Source organism: Idiotropiscis lumnitzeri, chromosome 5 (genome assembly GCF_059441095.1).
Source record: "Idiotropiscis lumnitzeri isolate Australia: NSW breed Sydney's pygmy pipehorse chromosome 5, RoL_Ilum_1.0, whole genome shotgun sequence".
NCBI lineage: Eukaryota > Metazoa > Chordata > Actinopteri > Syngnathiformes > Syngnathidae > Idiotropiscis > Idiotropiscis lumnitzeri.
In genome coordinates this window covers 27,109,297-27,127,475 of record NC_142395.1, presented here as the reverse complement: position 1 = coordinate 27,127,475, position 18,179 = coordinate 27,109,297, and the positions used below count along the sequence as shown (strand labels likewise).

General features: G+C 43.3%; 1 protein-coding gene across 3 annotated transcripts in view; it reads right to left on the bottom strand.

Moving 5' to 3' along the window:
• Nucleotides 1-1,556: 1,556 nt before the first annotated feature.
• The window catches only part of zfhx3b (zinc finger homeobox 3b), a 151,624-nt gene continuing 135,001 nt past the window's right edge, over nt 1,557-18,179 (bottom strand). For 2 of the 3 annotated variants that reach the window (XM_088295762.1, XM_088295764.1), the window contains exons 7-11: nt 17,107-17,243; nt 16,410-16,610; nt 13,865-13,985; nt 8,269-13,719; nt 1,557-8,067 (exon numbers count right to left, since the gene is read on the bottom strand). In XM_088295762.1, coding sequence (XP_088151888.1) covers nt 6,323-8,067; nt 8,269-13,719; nt 13,865-13,985; nt 16,410-16,610; nt 17,107-17,243 — 7,655 coding nt within the window. In that variant the 3' untranslated portion in view covers nt 1,557-6,322. The remainder of the gene's footprint in view (nt 8,068-8,268; nt 13,720-13,864; nt 13,986-16,409; nt 16,611-17,106; nt 17,244-18,179) is intronic. The other variant, XM_088295763.1, reaches the window with a different exon arrangement.

Sequence of the window (18,179 nt, the reverse complement as noted above, 5' to 3'; positions counted from 1 at the left end):
AGGCCTGTGTTAGGCCAAGGCGCTAACCCAATTTCACACTGTGTGACTTGGTCTGGCCTGTTTCAATGCACTATCACAGTGTGAGTGCCATCTGGTCCTGGCCTGTGAAGGAAATGGCCTTGCTTTTCACACAGATCAGATTAGGGTGTTTTTAATTCATTCGGGATGTGCCCTTGTGTGTTAATTGGCACAACATGGCCAGTGAATCTCGCCTGTTCCTTAAGAAAGGATGGAATCTCCTTTGGAGGTTTTAGTTTCCTAAAAGCCCCCCTCTTTTCATCCGTCTTTTACATATTTCTTATCAATTATCTGTCGAGTCTTCAACTGTATCATATGGAGTGTATGAGCATAGATTTTCCTTCTGTGAAAACAGTTGGGCCGGAGTGTGATCTGTTTTTATCAAATTCAATCGTGGGTTTGCGGAAGCATTTTTTAATTTTTTTTTTACATTGTTTGAACAGATATTTCATTATATTATGTGGACACAAAGGTGGCATGCAAATGTCAGCAAAGAAAATTAAACCACACAAATTAATGGGAAAGAAAATGACACATGATGCCAGCAACGATCAATGGATACCAATAGCCACTATGGTTGAACCAAATACTACTTCACGACTCTGCGTCAATGTTCAAAGCTTCAAATCGAATATCTAATGTATTTTTTTGGCACCTCACCTTCATTTAAAGACGACTTTCAACTCAAGTAAAACCTGACATCTTACGCAATTACGAATGCTGATTGTCCTGAATCTGGAGTATGGAGTTTTGAAACTCCTAGCAAGGTTAGAAAAGTCCCGGGCCATGCATTTGCCACCTCGGCCTTCGGTGAAGTCCTACTTAGTTGAACTTGAAAAAATCCCCCTCATATTACCATCATTTATGACACCAAGGCTGAAATAATAAGAAGAAACACACTTACACGGTACTCGGTGAGTGTTGGGCGACCTAGCTTCTCTTGAAGGGTCCGTCTTGAAAATGGCCTCGCAGGTGTTTAATTAAATCCACACGTTTCCCTCCTTCGGCCATTGTGGTTTAAAAAAGCAAGAATATATTTTAGATTTTCAAACGGTCGCCAGTTACGACTTTCGCGCGTGTTGATTCCGCATAGAGCTGCCCCCTCACGAGTGAGTATCCGATCACAAGCCGCGTTCATCAAGTCCAGCGTAAAGCTAGCGAGAAAGCTCACAATCACCAACTTGTGATCTGATTGGCTATCGCAACTGTCTATCAAATCTGAAAGTTATTTGACTTACACAGAAGAGACGCTCGCACAATTGTATCTGAAGGCCTCGGAAAGAATAGTGCCAGCTACTGGTATTGTGAAATCTGCCTGGCAACACGAGCTAGCGGAATCCTGATTGGATAAAAACTCTCACCTAAAAATACAACGCTATAGGATATAATATGACAGTGTGAAGTATATGATATTTTTTTTTATTATGTTAGGCCAGCAGATAAGGCCTTTAAAGCCACCACTGAGATTATATATGATGTAAATCATTTTATTCATACGATCCATCAGAACAGAGAAGAATGAGTCCAGAGCCCAAGAGTCGATGCTCATACTTATTTTAATGTATCACAATGAGCAAGAAACATACTTGATGAAATATTTTCAAAGGAGTATATTCAATTAACATCTACAATCAACTTAACTAGGACAACAAGGTTTTGTGACAAAAGTTTCTTTAAAAGTCTGAAGTTCCATGTGGTTTGTATGTATGTCAGTTTCCATGTCATTTGGTACAGTCTGGAAATCTTCATCATATAATTACAGTAACAAAAAAGCTAACAAGACTACAGTATAGAAAAGACATCAAGAACAACATTTTTGGTTTAACTTGCTCTTTTTTGTACATTGCAAGGCTGTTTTTTTTCTACCCTCAGCTGGGCTGCCTGGAGCCCCAGAGCCATGCTTATGAGGCTCAAACGAGGAGTCATTTTAAGGAAACCAACAAAAAAAGTCTTAAAGGTTTAAAAAACAAAATAAACCAAAACAAAAAAAATTGTGGCACCAGAAGTCACAAAAGGAACAGATCGCCCCAAGTAACAGTTCATCTTTGACGTTGGAGCAAATAGTTGTTTGGTTGTTAGTTTGGTTGTTGATTTTGGTTAATACGCTTTTCTTTAAGTGTACAACTGCCTCTTTTTTTTAAAAAAAAAAAAACGACAGTTTGGAGAACCCGACCCCGCCCTGTGCTGTTAATTTCTCTCTCTTTTTTTCTTTGAACGCAGAAGCAACAGAGAGGGGGGCGAGCTGCCGCGTGACTTGAGAGCTTTACTTGTCAACCGAAGACAAGCGGAGGGGAAAGAGAGACAGGTAGCAACGTGGAGGAGGGGAAAGAGGCCAGCGTCTCTGTCCGTCCTGTCCTGAAATTCGGGAAACATCCATCAGAGGGGCAGAAGCGGAGGCAGATGGGGAGAAAGAAAAGAGGAAAGAGCAGCTGGAGTCAAGATTCAGTTTTCTCTTTCACTGTCTGTCTGTCACACATCGACTGTCGGTTCCAGAGTCCATTCTCGTTGTCACTAATCGGATAAGGAGGTGGTATTTAAAGCTGTTTCGGAGCCTGCCCTCGGCTCCCATGCCCAGTTTTGGTGTGCCCACAGCCTCTCGTGTCCTCCTGACAAGAGCTCCAAAGCTTCCCAGAGTCTTAGGTTTTTTTTTTTGTTGTTTTTTTTTCTTTGCAGTCCTTCTTCATCTCAGAAACAAACAAACAAAAACTGATGTCTTGTTTTAAATATATCTATATCTGTATACTGGTACACGTTTCTTTTCACAGTGGGCAACGATGACCTCTACTGCATCACTTTGTCGCTTTTTGAATGTCGAAAGTATCCCAATGTTGGTTTTGTGGACACAAATATCCACGGTAACATTTCGATAAAATATACACTTGTTTTTTTTTTTAGGGGGCTTGTGGACAAATGTTTAACTGCCTAAATGTTTGGCCACATTCATCTAGATCAATCAGTCAAAGCTATCAGAGTCACTTTGAGCATTCGATTTTCTCAGTTACTCAGAATTGTTTTGATGTGTAACACAAATAAAAGGGAGGAAATTAATTGGCTCTTATGAAACACGTGCACGCACACACATTCCGAATTCACATACAGGCCATGCTAGGTGCCTCTGATGTACGGATTGTAACTTCCACTACAAGAGAGCCAAAAATGATTACAGTATAACTTTGGAAACACGATATATTGGACATAGCTTTGAAACAATTACTTATATTAAAAAAAAAAAACCTCAATAAAGTGACCAGGACAAATCTTTGTATTTGTTTCCTAATTTGAAAAGAATAATTTCAAAACTAGTGTTAATTTATGATTGAAAAAAAAAAATATACAGTAACCACAAACATACAAATAATTAAAAGAAAATGAAAATACATGTTTGACATTTTAGGGAAATTAAAATACATTTAGGAGAAGAAAACAATATAATTTAATTGAAAAAAAAAGTAAATAAATTCAGGGAGGCTGAATTTTCGAGAAGTGGCCAGCTTGCAGAGTCAATCTTTGATCTGAACAACATGCTATGGTATCAACTCCAAAAGGCATTAGAGATTATTGGGGCGTATACATATATCTATATGAATTGGCTATACAATATTGGTCAAAAAAGAAATTCTTCACAAATTTAAATAAGTTTTGGTTTCGGTTGAAAAAATATACATTTTTGTTGGTGATCAGTGAAAGGGTGGTGGGGGGGGTACCTATGCACATCCATTTCCATTGCGATACGATGAAGTGAGTGACTTCTTTGGGACACGAAAGCCTCCTAGCCGTTTGAACCGAGGGACATCTCCCCCCAAAAAAAGAGCGACCAGAAAGAATGCTTTGGAATGAAGATGCCCCTCAAAACCTGTAATCTAAGCGTAAAAGTGGCACCCTGCTTACACACGGGACAAGTCATTGCTGGATTTCCCTGCAAGGGGGGGAGGGTGTGCAATCGCACCTCAGTTAAAAAGCTATCATTCGCCTTTGAAACAAATTTTTCGTTGACTGGCAAAAATATGATTAAAACCTAGGAGACACATCAGTACCAGATATATTATATACACTTTTTGGTAACCTAACCACCATTACTTGCCGGACAAGTAAGCAACAATCTCAACTGGATGGAGTATTCCACGCCTGCACAAATTGATCTTTCAGTAAAAAATGTACACAACAGTGGGGGAAAAAATGGAGTGAAAATAGATTATGACACTTAAAACGAATTCAAATGACAAAAGATCAGTCCTTGCGTCTTAAAGAAAACATCATTGTGGTATTTGGAATGCACTGTTCTTCACATACGTCGTAGATCATTGGCTTCAAAACGTTGGTCTGTCCAAAAAAAAAAAAAAAAAATCAGCAAAATGTCCTTTGGAACATACATATTCACAGTCTTCAAAGTTCCGTTTTTGCAACATGAAACAAAAAAAAAAGGTGTTGCAGAGAGGCAAGAAATTGGTTTATTGTTTGTTTTCGTTATAGCTTCGCCAAAAGCAAAATGAGCATGCATCTAGGTACTTTTTTGTTTACTTTCAAAATTCTACATTAGCAGCAAAACGTACGTCCTTGAAGACCGGACCTAATACATGATGTTAAATTAAAAAAAAAAAAAAAAAATGGACATTTGAATGTGTTCAAAGGTCAAACAAAGATTTATAACGCTATCTTACAAACTGCAATGGCTCTGTAACGGTGCTACTCCACAATGCAAGGACGAGGGCCCTTTTTTGGTTTTTGGTATTTACGTAGAAAAGCCACCTGTTTGCTTGCAAGGAAGCAAAAAAAAAAAAGGGCAACTCTAATGCGTACTCCTTTGTCTTTTAAAACTTTTTCTTTCCTTTAAAAACAGCAACAAATTATCAAGTATAAAGAAGCCTCTTTTCTCATCTTTATGCACCAATGGTGAAAAGTGTTCAGTCTTTGGATTTTCTTTTTGTCTTAAAGCGTGAGAATTATTATTAGTATTCTTTTTTTTTTTTTCACTTTCATGAATGACAACAAAATAAAAAAGGACAACAGAGGACCTGCATTGCATCTACAAATACAGGACAGCCAAGGGAAATAAGTGCGAAGATAAGAACACGTAGAGTGAGAAATGGGACTCAGACAGTAATAAGTGCACAAAGGTTAAAAAAAAAAAAAAAATTAAATAAAATTAGAATTTCAATATTTCACCCTCAGCTTGTTTTCATCCAGTTGATGCCGTACCAACCGACCCCTACACGTTTTTTAAATAATGCTTAAAGCGGTTTCCTCCTTTTCCGGAGGGGGAAATCTGGATGAATATCTCCCATGAAGGTTGTGAATCAGACGGAAATATCATTTGGATAAATGACCTGCCCATCATCTAAACTATCGGAATGATCAAGACAACATCAAATGAAGCGCCTTAAAAGTTGGACAATACAAAAGCGAAATGTACACAAAAGGTTTCTCAGGCTACCAAAACTGTTTCAATTCATTTCCAATCCAGCAACCTACAAAACACCACAAATGTTGAAAACTTTTATAAATACAGAGGGTTGTTTTTTTTTTTCCTTCCTTTAAAATCTAAATTATTCATGGCCCATTTTTTATATCTGCAATGCTCTCTTTGTCTCGGATAACAATTCTTCTCCCATTTAGTCTTTTGTTCAACAGTTCAACTCTGCCCTTTTAATGCCCAGAAAAAATGCCTCATCAATTTGCACCCTAATTAAAATGTTGTGGCAAATCAAGAGATGAAGAAAGCAAGCGTGTAAAACATGGATTTGCTTGACAGAACAAAACATTTGCCAGCCATTCACCTGAGAATAAAATAGACAATACATTATTATTTTTACTTTTGCAAGCCATTGGTATCTGAATGCTTAAAAAGCAAGAACATGGACCGGACTATTCTCCCACACAGTACATACTGGCTTTTTGTGAGTGTGCTATTAAATATAAATTATTACGAAAAAAAAAAAAAAAAAAAAGGACGTCTTCTCTACTCTGTTTTTTTTTTCCAAAGGGTTTCTTGGGCCATTTGTCAGCATTCCTCTGTATCAATCTTTTTTCTTCTCATATATTATTAATATGCGTGTGTTTCAGTTGAACAAAACAAAACAAAATGGAAACCAGCATGTTGATATGGGAAAACAATCCACTAACAAAGTTTTTGGTTACAAGCTTTGGAATTGCAGTAAGTCTTTACATCTTTTTTTTTCTGAAATTGGTTTGTATACCTTTAACGTATTTAACATTGCTGCTTTTTCTGTTTTTTTCCATTTGTGTTTTTTTTTGGGTGTAATTTTTGTCTTTTTTTTTTAAACATTGTCCATCACCGAAAGCTCTTTTACAATCTGATGGAGTCTGTTCCTACGCTAGCGAGATTACTACTACAAGAACTACTGTCTTTGACAAAGCCAGGTTGCTGCGGCTCGTCTGCCGTCCTGCCCAGTCTGTCTGCCGACTTCTGACTGCTGTCAGAGTCAGACTCGTCAGTAAAGACGTCTGTTGGTATCGAGGTCTGAACTCCTGAGGTGCTCAATGAACTTGAGGTAACCGTTGAGGGTGAGGACACGGGAGGAAACAGGGAGGAAGCATAGGAGGGACTGGCATTGGGCTTGCCGACTAAAGCTCTGGAGAAAGGGGCCTGGGGCCAGGGTTTGCTGGCAGCTGTGGCGTTGAGCTGTGTACTGGAGGAGGAGGAGGAGGAGCAAAGGGGCGTGGACACGGCAGATGTTGGCATGGTGGCTGATGTGGTTGGCGGTGGAGTGGGGCTGCTGATGGGATGAGTGGCAGACTGCGAGGTAGATGTGGTGTTAGGAGTGGGGAAGCAGGCTGAAGAGTGAGGTAATAAACTAGTAGCGTGCTCTTTGGCATTTCTGGCTGATCGCTTGATTGTTCTGTGTTTGTGCAAAGCTGATTCCAGATGTTGACCGAGCGCTTTTTCCCCATCCAACGTAGTGTCACAAGCCAGGCAGTCGTAGAGACTTCCAGCCTCGGCACCTACGCCACTGGGGACGCGCAGCAACATCTCTTGCAGGTTCGCCACAGACTGACCAAAAAAACAGTTAGACTTAAGGTGGGTAATAGCCGCTTCTTCCTTGATGAAAACTGCTTGACACTTCCGGCATGCCAGTTTATACTGCACCTTGGGGACGATGAACTGGTCTAGATGGGGGTCCACCGCTTTGCCATCCAACTCATTCTGCTCAGCGCATCTTTTATTAAGAGTGGAGGAGGTGGAAGGTGTAGTGGGAGACGCACTGTGGTGGTTGCCCTTTTGCTCCTCTGCTTTCACTGGATCTTTGGCAGATTCTTTCCGATCCCCCAAGGATTTAGGGGGAGCTGGAGTTTGGCTTGCCTTGGGTTGCTGGATCTGCTGAAGCTGCCTCTGCTGCTGCTGGAGTGCTTCCTGCAAGCTCTGCTGATATTGCTGATAATGCTGCAGCAGGGATCCCGGAGACAGGCCCATCAGTGCTTGTGACAATGCGGGGTTGTAGGGGAAGAGACTTTCCATCCCGTACATTGGTTGCAGGTAACCACCTTGGAGAGCGCCAGGGATCTGTGGGGTGTAGTATGGTGAAAAGCCAGGCATGAAGTAGGGCAGGAACTGGTTTGTGAGAAGAGCTGTAGGGTCTGAAGCCAAGGCAGCCTGCAGGGCTTGAAGCTGGGCAGGATCGACCACATACTCCATACCAGGTGTAGGCATAGAGGTGGCGGGAACAGCTGGGTCCGGCTTTTCCTTCTTGGCGCTGGCAGCAGAAGTAGAAGGGGCGGGGGTGCTTCCAGTTGATGATGGTGTTGAGGACTTCTCCGTCTTTTCCTTGGGCTTTTCCTTTTCTCTTAGCCTCTCAACGTCACGCTCTTTGGGGTGTTCAGGCCGGGAGACGGACGGGGTGCTTGAGGAAGTGGAGTTGGATGTAGAGGTGGGGCTCGAGTGGGAAGCAGATGTGTTGGTCTGCGCTGGGCTCGATGTGGACAGGGATGATGATGAGGGAGTCTTGTTGGGCAATCCAGATGTGGGCAAGCTTGGCGAGGGAACACTGGCACCGGGCATGTTCAGCAGGTTTGAAGGTTTAGGAGGAGTTAAAGCTGAAATATGAGTACAAAAAACAGAACAACAATAAGGGCATTAACCGAGTCCGGGTAAGCTATCCCCTTAAAGATTCAAATAAAATAAAAATGATAGATTGAAATTTTAAGTACCACAGTTATTATATATATATATTACTTGTATACAATTTTATTTAGAATTAGAATTGTTGTCATAGCACATAAAAAACAGCAACATACCTGAGTTAGATGAGTTAAAGCTGGAAAGAGAGGGGCTTCCAACCCCTGGCAAGAGGACCGGAGGAAGGCCTTGTAGATTGGAATAGGCTGACTGGAGATTCAGCGCCTGCATTGCAGGGTTGTCAAACATTCCCTGTTGCTGCATGGCCTGCTGCTGCGCCAATCCTAAAACTTCATTGGCCTTCTTAATGCGGTCCATCTCTTGCTGAGCCATAAGTTGACGGACAGTGGCTGGGTCAAAGTATTCTTTTTCTTTGTCAATCTGACTGCCAATGGTATCCTTTACCTTGGAGATATGCTGCTGGGAGAATATGTGATCGCGAACAGAGAGGCGGGCACTATACTTGACGCTACACAAAGTGCATTCAGTCTTGGGCCCCTCGTAGGATGTCTGATTAATTCCAAAGTGCTTGGCCATGTTGAGCTTTGCCTTTTTCTCCTTGGCGCGGGCATTTTGAAACCACACCTGAACCACTCTCTTTGGAAGTCCAATATCATTGCCGAGTACCTCACATTCCAACATGGTGGGAGTCCTGTAGTCATTAAAACAGGACTTCAACACTTTAAGCTGGAGGTTTGTCATTTGGGTTCGGAAGCGCTTTTGACCAGGACGATCACCGCTGTCAATGCTCCTGGTTCCTGAAGCTCCAGGGCTTGGCGAGCAAGGATCCGCCAGGCTGGATGTCTCGCTGTGGTCAATTATATGTTCGTTTTCACAGTCCTTCGCATAATAACTGGTAGCAGGGCTTACGAGCCCCGAGGACATCTGGTCATCATTTTCAAGGATGGGGATGGTGACCCCAGTCTTAGGCAGGTAGTCGCTACTACTCTGGCTGTGTTTTGCATCGGCACTGTCGTTATCAGCATTAGCCTCATCACCTGTAGTTGTATCTGTGATGGCTGTATTAACTGAGGAACAGTCGTCATTATCCAGTTTGTTTTGATCAAAGCTGAGGTTCACAGCAGACATGGCTGAATTCTCAAAATCTTCCATTCCTTCAACTTTAATTGACGAAGGACTCAGAAGAGCCCTGGGAGATGAATCAATCCCTCTATTCACAGGAGACATGGAGGAGCATTGTCCATCCATATTTGAAGATGCCATTTGGGAATAGCCTGTCTCCAAGGCATCCAACTTTAGTTGTATCCCATCATGGTCAGGTAACATACCAGAGAGGGTCAAATTATAGCCAGCACGTTTGGCTTCGTGCCAATGACGAGAGCGAATGTGTGCCTCCAGGGCAGTTTTTGCTTTAAAAAGAGCTCTGCAAAAGGGGCATCTCCGATGAGCTTGAGCCGGCCCCACCGCTCTAAACTGGCCTTTTCTCTCCCTTGCCCTTGTATTTTGAAACCAGACTTGCACGACTCTCTTCTTCAGGCCCACTTCATGTGCAATGTGGTCGAGCATCTTACGTGTAGGATTCGAATCCAATAGGTACTTCTGATAAAGAATCTCAAGCTGCTCGGGGGTGATGGTGGTTCTAAGCCGCTTGTCTCGATGTGGCTCTTCACTGTTTGTGCTGTCATTCTCTCCCGGGCTAGTTCCAGCTTTCTCCTCCAACTTCCTCTTCAGGGAGTTCATTGTGGATGTGGGGGTGGATGGAGAAGTGGCAGAGCTGCTGGGGATCTGGGGCATTGTCCCAGAGAGCAACTGACCTGCCAGCAGAGGATTGCTCGGGTCGAATAGCATGAAAGGCATGTCAATTGAGCGGTCGATGAATTGCGGGTGGATGAACTGGTTCTGCACAGAGAGGAAGTGTAATTGCTGGTGCTCCTGCCAGTGCTCAAAAGACGGGAAGCCAATCTTGCACTGATCACACTGGTATGGGATGAGCTGCTGTGCCATTTGTTGTGGAGCCGAACTCATATGGGGATTGTGGCTCAAGTGAGAGCTTTGCGAGGGCGCCTGGCTTGTCTGAGAAGCTGATGGAACACATTGCAGTTGCTGCTGGGTGAAGGAAGAAGAGGAATGTTTGTTAGGCTTGGACATAGGTTGGATATTCTCTTCTCGCTGATGTCTATGCTTTTGTGTCTCTGATTGTTGTTGGGGTACATGTTCCTGCTTGACAGAAGTCTTATTTGGCGGATCAGAAACTTCTGAGACTTCTTTTGACTTTTCCTCATGGAGGTTTGAGGTGGTTGCTGGTGACGCCTCCTCTTTATCAGCTGAAGGGAGGTGTGAGAATGCTGAAGTTGTCGGTGGAAGTGGGCAGAGACTGGAGGAGGAAGGCATTGGGGTGTGGCAAGAGGAACCGGACGGAGTATAACATTCATTCAGATCCATCGAATCCTCATTGTGGCTGTCATACTGTCCATCCTCGTCTTCATCTTTGTAGCACAACTTCTTTTGATGTTTTATGAGATCAAATATTCTCTGGAAAACCAAGTTGCATTTCTTGCACTGGTAGTTCAGATTTGAGGTTCGAATATAGCGATCATTGGAGAGTTCTCGTCTCTCGCAGTCTTTCCCCCCATCAGACTGGTTTTCGTAATTCTTCCTTGCTTTTTGGCGAGCATTTTGGAACCAAACCACAATAACACGAGTGGGGAGGTTCAGAAGGTTGGAAAGCTGTTCAAACTCATCGTCTTTAGGATAAGCATTGGCATCAAAGAAATCTTGCAAGATTCTCAGTTGGTAGTCTGTAAACCTAGTTCTAGACGATCTCTTACTTCCATAGAAGTCTTGCTTTTGTGGTTCGGGGGAAGGTGGTTTTGAGTCAATTTTAGTATCATCAAGTGTTGTGGTTGGTGGGTTGTTGAAGTTGTATGGCGAGTCTTTGTTGCGTTGTCTCTCTTTGAAAAGCGTGTTTCTGAACCAGTGCTTTATGACCTTTTGCTGCAGTCCTGATTTATCTGCCATCTCTTTAATCTGATCCTCATTCGGTGAATTGTTTATATCAAAGTACTGTCGCAGGACCCGAAGCTGGTCATCTGTGATACGCGTCCGTGGCCTCTTGTTCTGTTGCTGCTGCAACATGGCTGGGGTGAGCTGTTGTTGGTAGAGCTGGGCCAAGTCGGAAGCCAGGCTGGGTTCAACAGAGGGTAGCTGAGGTGTCAGCTGGCTGGGCAAAGACTGGAGCGACATGGGCTGCATCATTAGTGGCGAAAAGATTGGCAAATCCATTGGCATTGGAATTTGCTGCATTGGAACTGGAGGCTGCTGAGTCGGTACAGTTGGAGGGGTGAGTGAGGCAGCAGACACAGGAATATTTGGTGTAGGAGCTCTTTGGGGCGGTGGAGGTGGGGGAGGTGGTGGAGGAGCTGGAGCAGCCTCTGGTGTAGAGGGTCTCAGTGGATAGAGTTTATCATAATTCTCTCTGTATTCCTTGGCAAATCTCTCAAGGGATCGGAAAGGGAAGAAAGCCTGGTGGATATGCTCCTGGTGGCTCTTTAGAATCAGTATATTTGAAAAGAGTTTGCCACAGGCTTCACATTCCAGTTTCTCCAACCCTTCGATGGGATCCACCACTCTTGTGATCCCACCTGGTCCACTTGATCCTGTCGGCACGGTTCCCCTTTTCTGGGCCTTTTGTTTGTTTTCATTATACTGAATAACTAACTCAAAGCCAAAATTTTCCAGCAGTGCTTTGGTTGCATTTCCACGAGCATCTGAAGCAATCCTTGGCGGGAGCAAGCCAGAGTCATGATTAATACTTGTTGAAATGTGTTGAATGTCCTTCCTTTCCTTTAGTTTTTCCATTGACTCTTTGTTGATATCCTCGTTTTTTTCAGTTGCGTCTTTGTCTTTCTGCATATCTTTTTCGTTTTGGGAGGAAAGTGTCTTCTGCTTTTTTTCAACCTGCTGGTGGAGAGAAGCACTCTGCTGCAGCAACGCCATCTGTCCCTGTGCCTGTGAGTGAGGCGCCTGCTGCTGCTGCTGCTGCTGTTGAACTTGCTGCTGAAGGTGGTGATGCATCAGTTGCTGCTGCAAACAGCTCTGTTGGGCGGAGTTCTTGAGATCTTCTAGCAGCGAGGACGTGGCGGCTCCTGTTAGTCCAAGAGCTGAATTACTGAGGTTGATCTCCGGGTTGAGCTGAAATTCTGCTCCAGGGATGTAGAAAGGAAACAGCAACTGCTGTTGCTGTAAGGGGAGAAGTGCGTCAGTTGTCATGGGGAAGTGCTGCAGAAGTGCTGGGTTAAAGAGCTGGGATTGGAGAAGAGCAGCCTGCTGCTGGAGCTCTTGCTGAAGCTGAGCTTGGGCTTGAGCGTGAGCTAATTGCTGTTGTTGCTGAAGCTGTTGTTGACTCCGTGAAGACAGCATATCTGCATATTTCGCCTTCTTTACCTCGTTATTCTCAGATGGGGAGGACTGGCAGCTCACTGAGCTGCTCGTTTCGTGGCTATGACTTTGGGAGGTGTGGTTTCCTCCGAGAATACTCTGAACTGTTTGAGACCCAGAGGTGCCGTGGTTGGTAGAGTTTGTTGTTGAGTTGCTTGCTGGGCCTGGACTTGCCGTTGACGTGCTGATGGTCGTACCTCCCCCACCTCCACCGGTAGCGCTCGCAGAGCTCGTTATCCCTCCCGCGGCTTCAAGTTTGGCTGCCCTCGCTTTTGTTTGGTGTAGAACAGAGCGCATGTGGATCTCCAAAGTGGAACTCTGGCTATAGGCCACATTACAAGTGCTACACTTGAATGGCTTGTTGTCAGGGCTGCTCGTTGGCTCTGGCTGACCAGTGGTGGACTCCTGAAGAGCTCTCTTGACCTTGTGCAGATGGGAGACGGAGTTGTAGTGAACCAGCAGGATATTCTTCTGTGTGAACGACTCTTTGCAGACGGTACACTTGAATGGACGAGATGGATCTAAGAATTTCTCCATCGTAAAGTTGGGACCTTTTCTGAATGGCAAAGCACGTTTTGGTTCAGATCCAGAATCTTCCAGCAATGAGCCAGAGTCACTGCCTGTTGGGCTTTGCTTTTCTTCTGGGTCACTCTCCTCCCCTTCTTTGTCATCTTCACCCAGACCTCCATGTTCTTCACCTAGGGCCGGGTCACCCATGACCATAATGTCACCGTTCATTAATAAGCCGCCATACAGCTGCTGGATATCAGCTTCACTAAGCTCCAGGTGGCTGGTTTCAAGATGTTTCTTCAAGGCTTGTAGCGTCCTGAAGCTCCGCTGGCAGAGGCAACACATGGTTGCAGCTCGGATCACATGATACTGGGAATGGAGTTGAAGCTTCTCCACAGTCTTGAAGGCCAAGCTGCATTGGTTGCAACGATATTTGTAGACGTGGCGATCAGAAACAGGTAGCTGAGGCCTTTTGTTGTGAACTTCATTGAAGTGCATCTGGAGAGAGTTGGATGACTTGAACACTTGATTACAGCCTTTCTTCCAGCACAGAAACCCAGTCGTGTCATCCTTCTCTGTTTGTTGATCTGGAGGTGACTTGCGAGCCTCAACTATTTCTGTAGGAAGTGAAACTCCCTTCTCCAGATCAGCATCTAAAGCATCTGGAGAGAAAACATGAGTATTGAGAAATGTAAACACTCCATATAAAATGTGATTTTTTTATAAACCATGAAAAATAAAAGATTGCCTTTGATTGAAGGGAAAAAAAAAACAACTTTTCTCGTTCAACAAAAGCCAGACACTAACCAGCTTGTTTTGTTGTATCTTCGTCAGCGTTGGCAACAGCATGAGAGGGGTTCTGAGACTCTCTTTCTGGACCAGAAACCGGTATGAACATACTTGCTGGTAGGACATCGGTTGCTGTCACCTGGTGAAAAAAAAACAATAAAAAAAAATAAATTAATAAATATGTAATAATAAATGAATAAACCATCCACACCTAATCTAAGCAGAGTGAACCGAGTTTTATACCAAACATAATTTCCGATAAACACGAGTGGTGATAGGTTGCCAATAGAAATTAACATACTCGAATCGAGCTTTCACTTCTGTCTGGCAGAAGCGAGGGCGCAAAACAAAAACAAAAAGCAGAATGATTTGAGACAACTACTTTATTAGGCTATTAGCGGAACGAGCAAAGTATCCCAAGGTCACTTTTGTATTGGCCCGTCTAATTGGCAAACATAGTTCAAAATGGCTATCATCCAGCCAGACCCAGAATTAATGAAGCTCATTTTCATTGCTGCAAGCCTTACACAGACTGATAATGAAGCACCAAGTGAGAGGGACGGCTGGGGGATATAAAGAACTGTTTGTAACTTGCGTGCCCTAACACACACAAAAAAAAACCGTTTTGTATAATTAGGAAATTCATATATACGATTAAGAAAACAGCAGTAGCAGTCGCCAAATAGCTTGGGGGGGGTAATTAAACATTTGTACCAATTATATGATGATGAACTAGCATGAGGCTTTAATTAAAATCCTGGGCTAAAACATTGAAAACACCCATGTGGGGGGAATAAAAGTGTCCGGAAAGAAATCCTAGAAAGAGGCCGGAAAGACTTTGGGTCGACAGAACTGAAGTGGGATGGGTGTGATGTGAACACAATGGGATGATAAAAAAAGGGGATGAAATGTAGGCGAGAACATATCATTATGCATGCTTGGCGTGAAATAAGTCACCTATTTCAGAATTAATTATGCTCCTCTCCTTGGATGAGTGTAAAGGATAAAGTACTTTTCCGTCTGCATTCGCTAGTTATAAAAAATGTGTTGGCTTTAATGTGTCTCCTATTATGGGTCTTCTGTCATGCTACTCTGTAGTGGTTCAGTACATTACAACCTCTATAAAAGAAATAAATATTGCAGTCTACCATACTAATGTTCTTGCCATTTACTTTCGAGATGAGGGGGGGGGGTTGAAGACGGCCAGGCGGCGGCAGATCGAGTAATGTTTTACTGTGTGATTGTCCGGCCAGCTATTGAGCCGTACAAGATAGAACAGAACAAAGATTTGCTCAGTGATTTACAAGAAAACGGGGCAAATAAAATTTTATTTCCCCTTTGATGAGCATTATTGGAAGCAAGGAGATGACTTTCGGAGAAGAACAATGCAGCAGTACACTGCGGTTGATATAAATCTCACGACAGGCCTCAGTATCTCCCCTTCCGTCTGTTTGTTTATGGAAACAAGCGTGCCGATTAATGAATTACTCAGTCATTCAGGCGAGAGGGTTGTCGTTCCCGCTGAAGCTTTATTCCGCATCTTACAGAATCAGAATCAGAATGCCCTTTATTGTCAGTGTAGAGATTGGGAATTTGGGAGAGTTTTGAAGGAAGGTCCAATTCTGCTCTCACTTGGATGAGGTTGGCGTGGGGAAGAATTTGAAAGCACTGAATACAACACCCTTTTGGGATTTATTAAAACAGAAATGGTGAGTCAGCATTAGTGACTTTTGACATCACAAAAATTCTTCTGGATGAATGGAGAAAATGCCAACAGACATATTACGATATAGAGTAGCATATCCAATCCATATTTACGGTACGTAATTTGGAAATTCCTGTGTGTGTGAGATGGCCAAACATTCCAATAATTATGTCCATTTTGTGCGTTTTCTTATCCTGTAGGTAACACTTTATTTGACGTTTGTTCATAGGACTGTCATAATCATGACATGACACCTGTCCTGAACATGAAGGAATCCTTAGGTGTCATTAAGTATCATTTGGTCAATTAGGTCACTTTTGATACTTTGGTCAATGTCAACTTTGCATGAAATGTGTTTTTATTTATTTCTTATGAACAAACTTCAAATAAAGTGTTACCGATAAATCTTTTTTCTTTTTTCTTCCTGACTAGCACATGGCAGTGTTCAGAATTAACCAATCACACTCCATTCAAATTCATGTTAAATGGGAGCCAGGAGACACTTGTCAGGGTTTAAAGTACCCCAAATCCATTTTAAATGTCCTAGTAGGCTTTCTCAGATTTAAAAAAAAAAATTCATTATAATTATTATTTATTTATTTTATTAAATGGCAAACAAAAAAATAAACATTGGTTTCATTGGACCATAAGAAATCCTCGCAAACAATTGTGGCAAACCAAACATGATGAAACACAAACATGACGAACATATCAACAAAAAACAGAATTTGAACCAGGGATGGGGGTGGCGTTGACTTTTTCCATCCACCATACTCAACTGTATTCCAATTCCCCCTAAACGCTGTCTTAAAAACGCTGAATATTGGAGAACTCCTTCAAACGATGTCATAGACTTACTGTGGCGATGAGCTTGTCAACACAATCCGGCGCGACACTGTGCAGGTGTGTGAGGTGGAACTGCAGGTGGATCTTGTTGTTGAGCATATCCTGGCACAACGGGCAACGTAACATGGGCTGGACAGAGTGCTGCGTCATCACGTGCATTCTGAGTCGATTCAGGTCTGTGTTGGTGAACTTGCAGTAAGGGCACTGGTACATCTGAGTCAAAGTAGATAGAGACGCCGATGAGTGTGGGGGGGCGGGGGAGTATTCACAGAGGGTTAATAGGGTGAAATGGCTTTGTGAGAGAAGAGAAGCTGCAGATGAGGAGGGTAGGGTGAGGCAAGCCTTCCCTCAAGCAACCAGATTCCTCTGATCACAGACAAGTGTGTAATAGTGAGAACCACTCACTCTTGGCACCCACTTCAAAGTGCTCTCATCTGTCAAATACCTTATTGATTTTCCACCTTATACACAATTAGCAATGCGACTGCAGCAGAGAGGCTAAAATAATTTTTGAAAAGAAAGTACTGAATACTATGAAAAGGCTCGGCAGGATGAATACATAATTCATCCAAAGTAGTTCTACTTCTTCTAATTGGAGTAAAAGTTATAAGCTGATAATGAGGGCTTACTAATTGGCGATCTTTTCGCTCGGACTTTTATAAAGCGCACGCATGGCTGCTCGTCAAGTTGTGCGATTTGCGACGCTCACCTGCTCTGCGGCTCGCTTTTCGGCTGCCCGGGGACGCTTTGAGGACAGCGGGCTCTCAGAGGTCTCCGACCGTGACGAGGGCCTTTTGCTCGGGATCGGGGAATCGGACTGGTGCTGTTCTGAATGGCCGGACACTGCTGAGTCGACACACATGCACAGAGGGATAAAGAGGAGACGTCAGGATGAGTTGAAGGCTTGGCAGCACGAGACGGGTCAATCAATATCGGTGAGGGTAAAGAGCTAAAGGGCTGTCTTTCGTAAATGTGCCATATCTACGTTTAATGGCAAACGGGCAGTATATCACACACATTTAATTCTTCTTTCATGCTGCTTTTAACGCCAGAGCCATAGACATCATCATATACAAATGTTAGTTAACCACAGGGTGCAGCTTTAGGTTTCACCGCACCTTCTATTTTTTGTTCACATGAGTCTTTCAAATCAAGACAAAGTACATAAACATCGCCCCATTGGTTCACATCCATCTACGAGCTCTCGGCTTTGTTCTGAGAAATTCTACGTGGGTATTCTTGTTAAAGCAACAGTTTAACAGCTTGTAATAAGGAGAACGGCTCCTCTGTTGCCATGGCGACCTCGGGCCTTTTACTTTAGTGGCCTATAACATTGGTGGACAGCCCCCCCCCCCCATGTTGTGTTAGTGACGTTACTATTCAGAATTGTGTGCAGTGCCGGTACAAACTTTGTCAAACACTCAAATGAAAAAGCCAGAGCATCATAAAACCTTTAGTTCTAATCCAATGAGATTCTTAGCTGTCAACCCCCAAAAATTTATTAGCAAAAATTTGTTCTATGCGCCTTCACTCGTCTAAACATGGCATTCTGATTAATACGAAGTTTGTGGAAGCAGCAAAATGCACCCGTTTTTAGCTATCTCTGAAGTCGGCCATTTTGTCACTTCTGTCGCCTGAAAATAAATGACATCACAGTTGCTCCGAGGTCAGGTAGCGGCCAATCACGGCTCACCTGTTTTCTGAAGCTGAGCCATGACTGGTTGTTAGCTGACCCCTGAGCAACTGTGATGTCATTTTCAGTCATCAGAAGAAACAAAATGG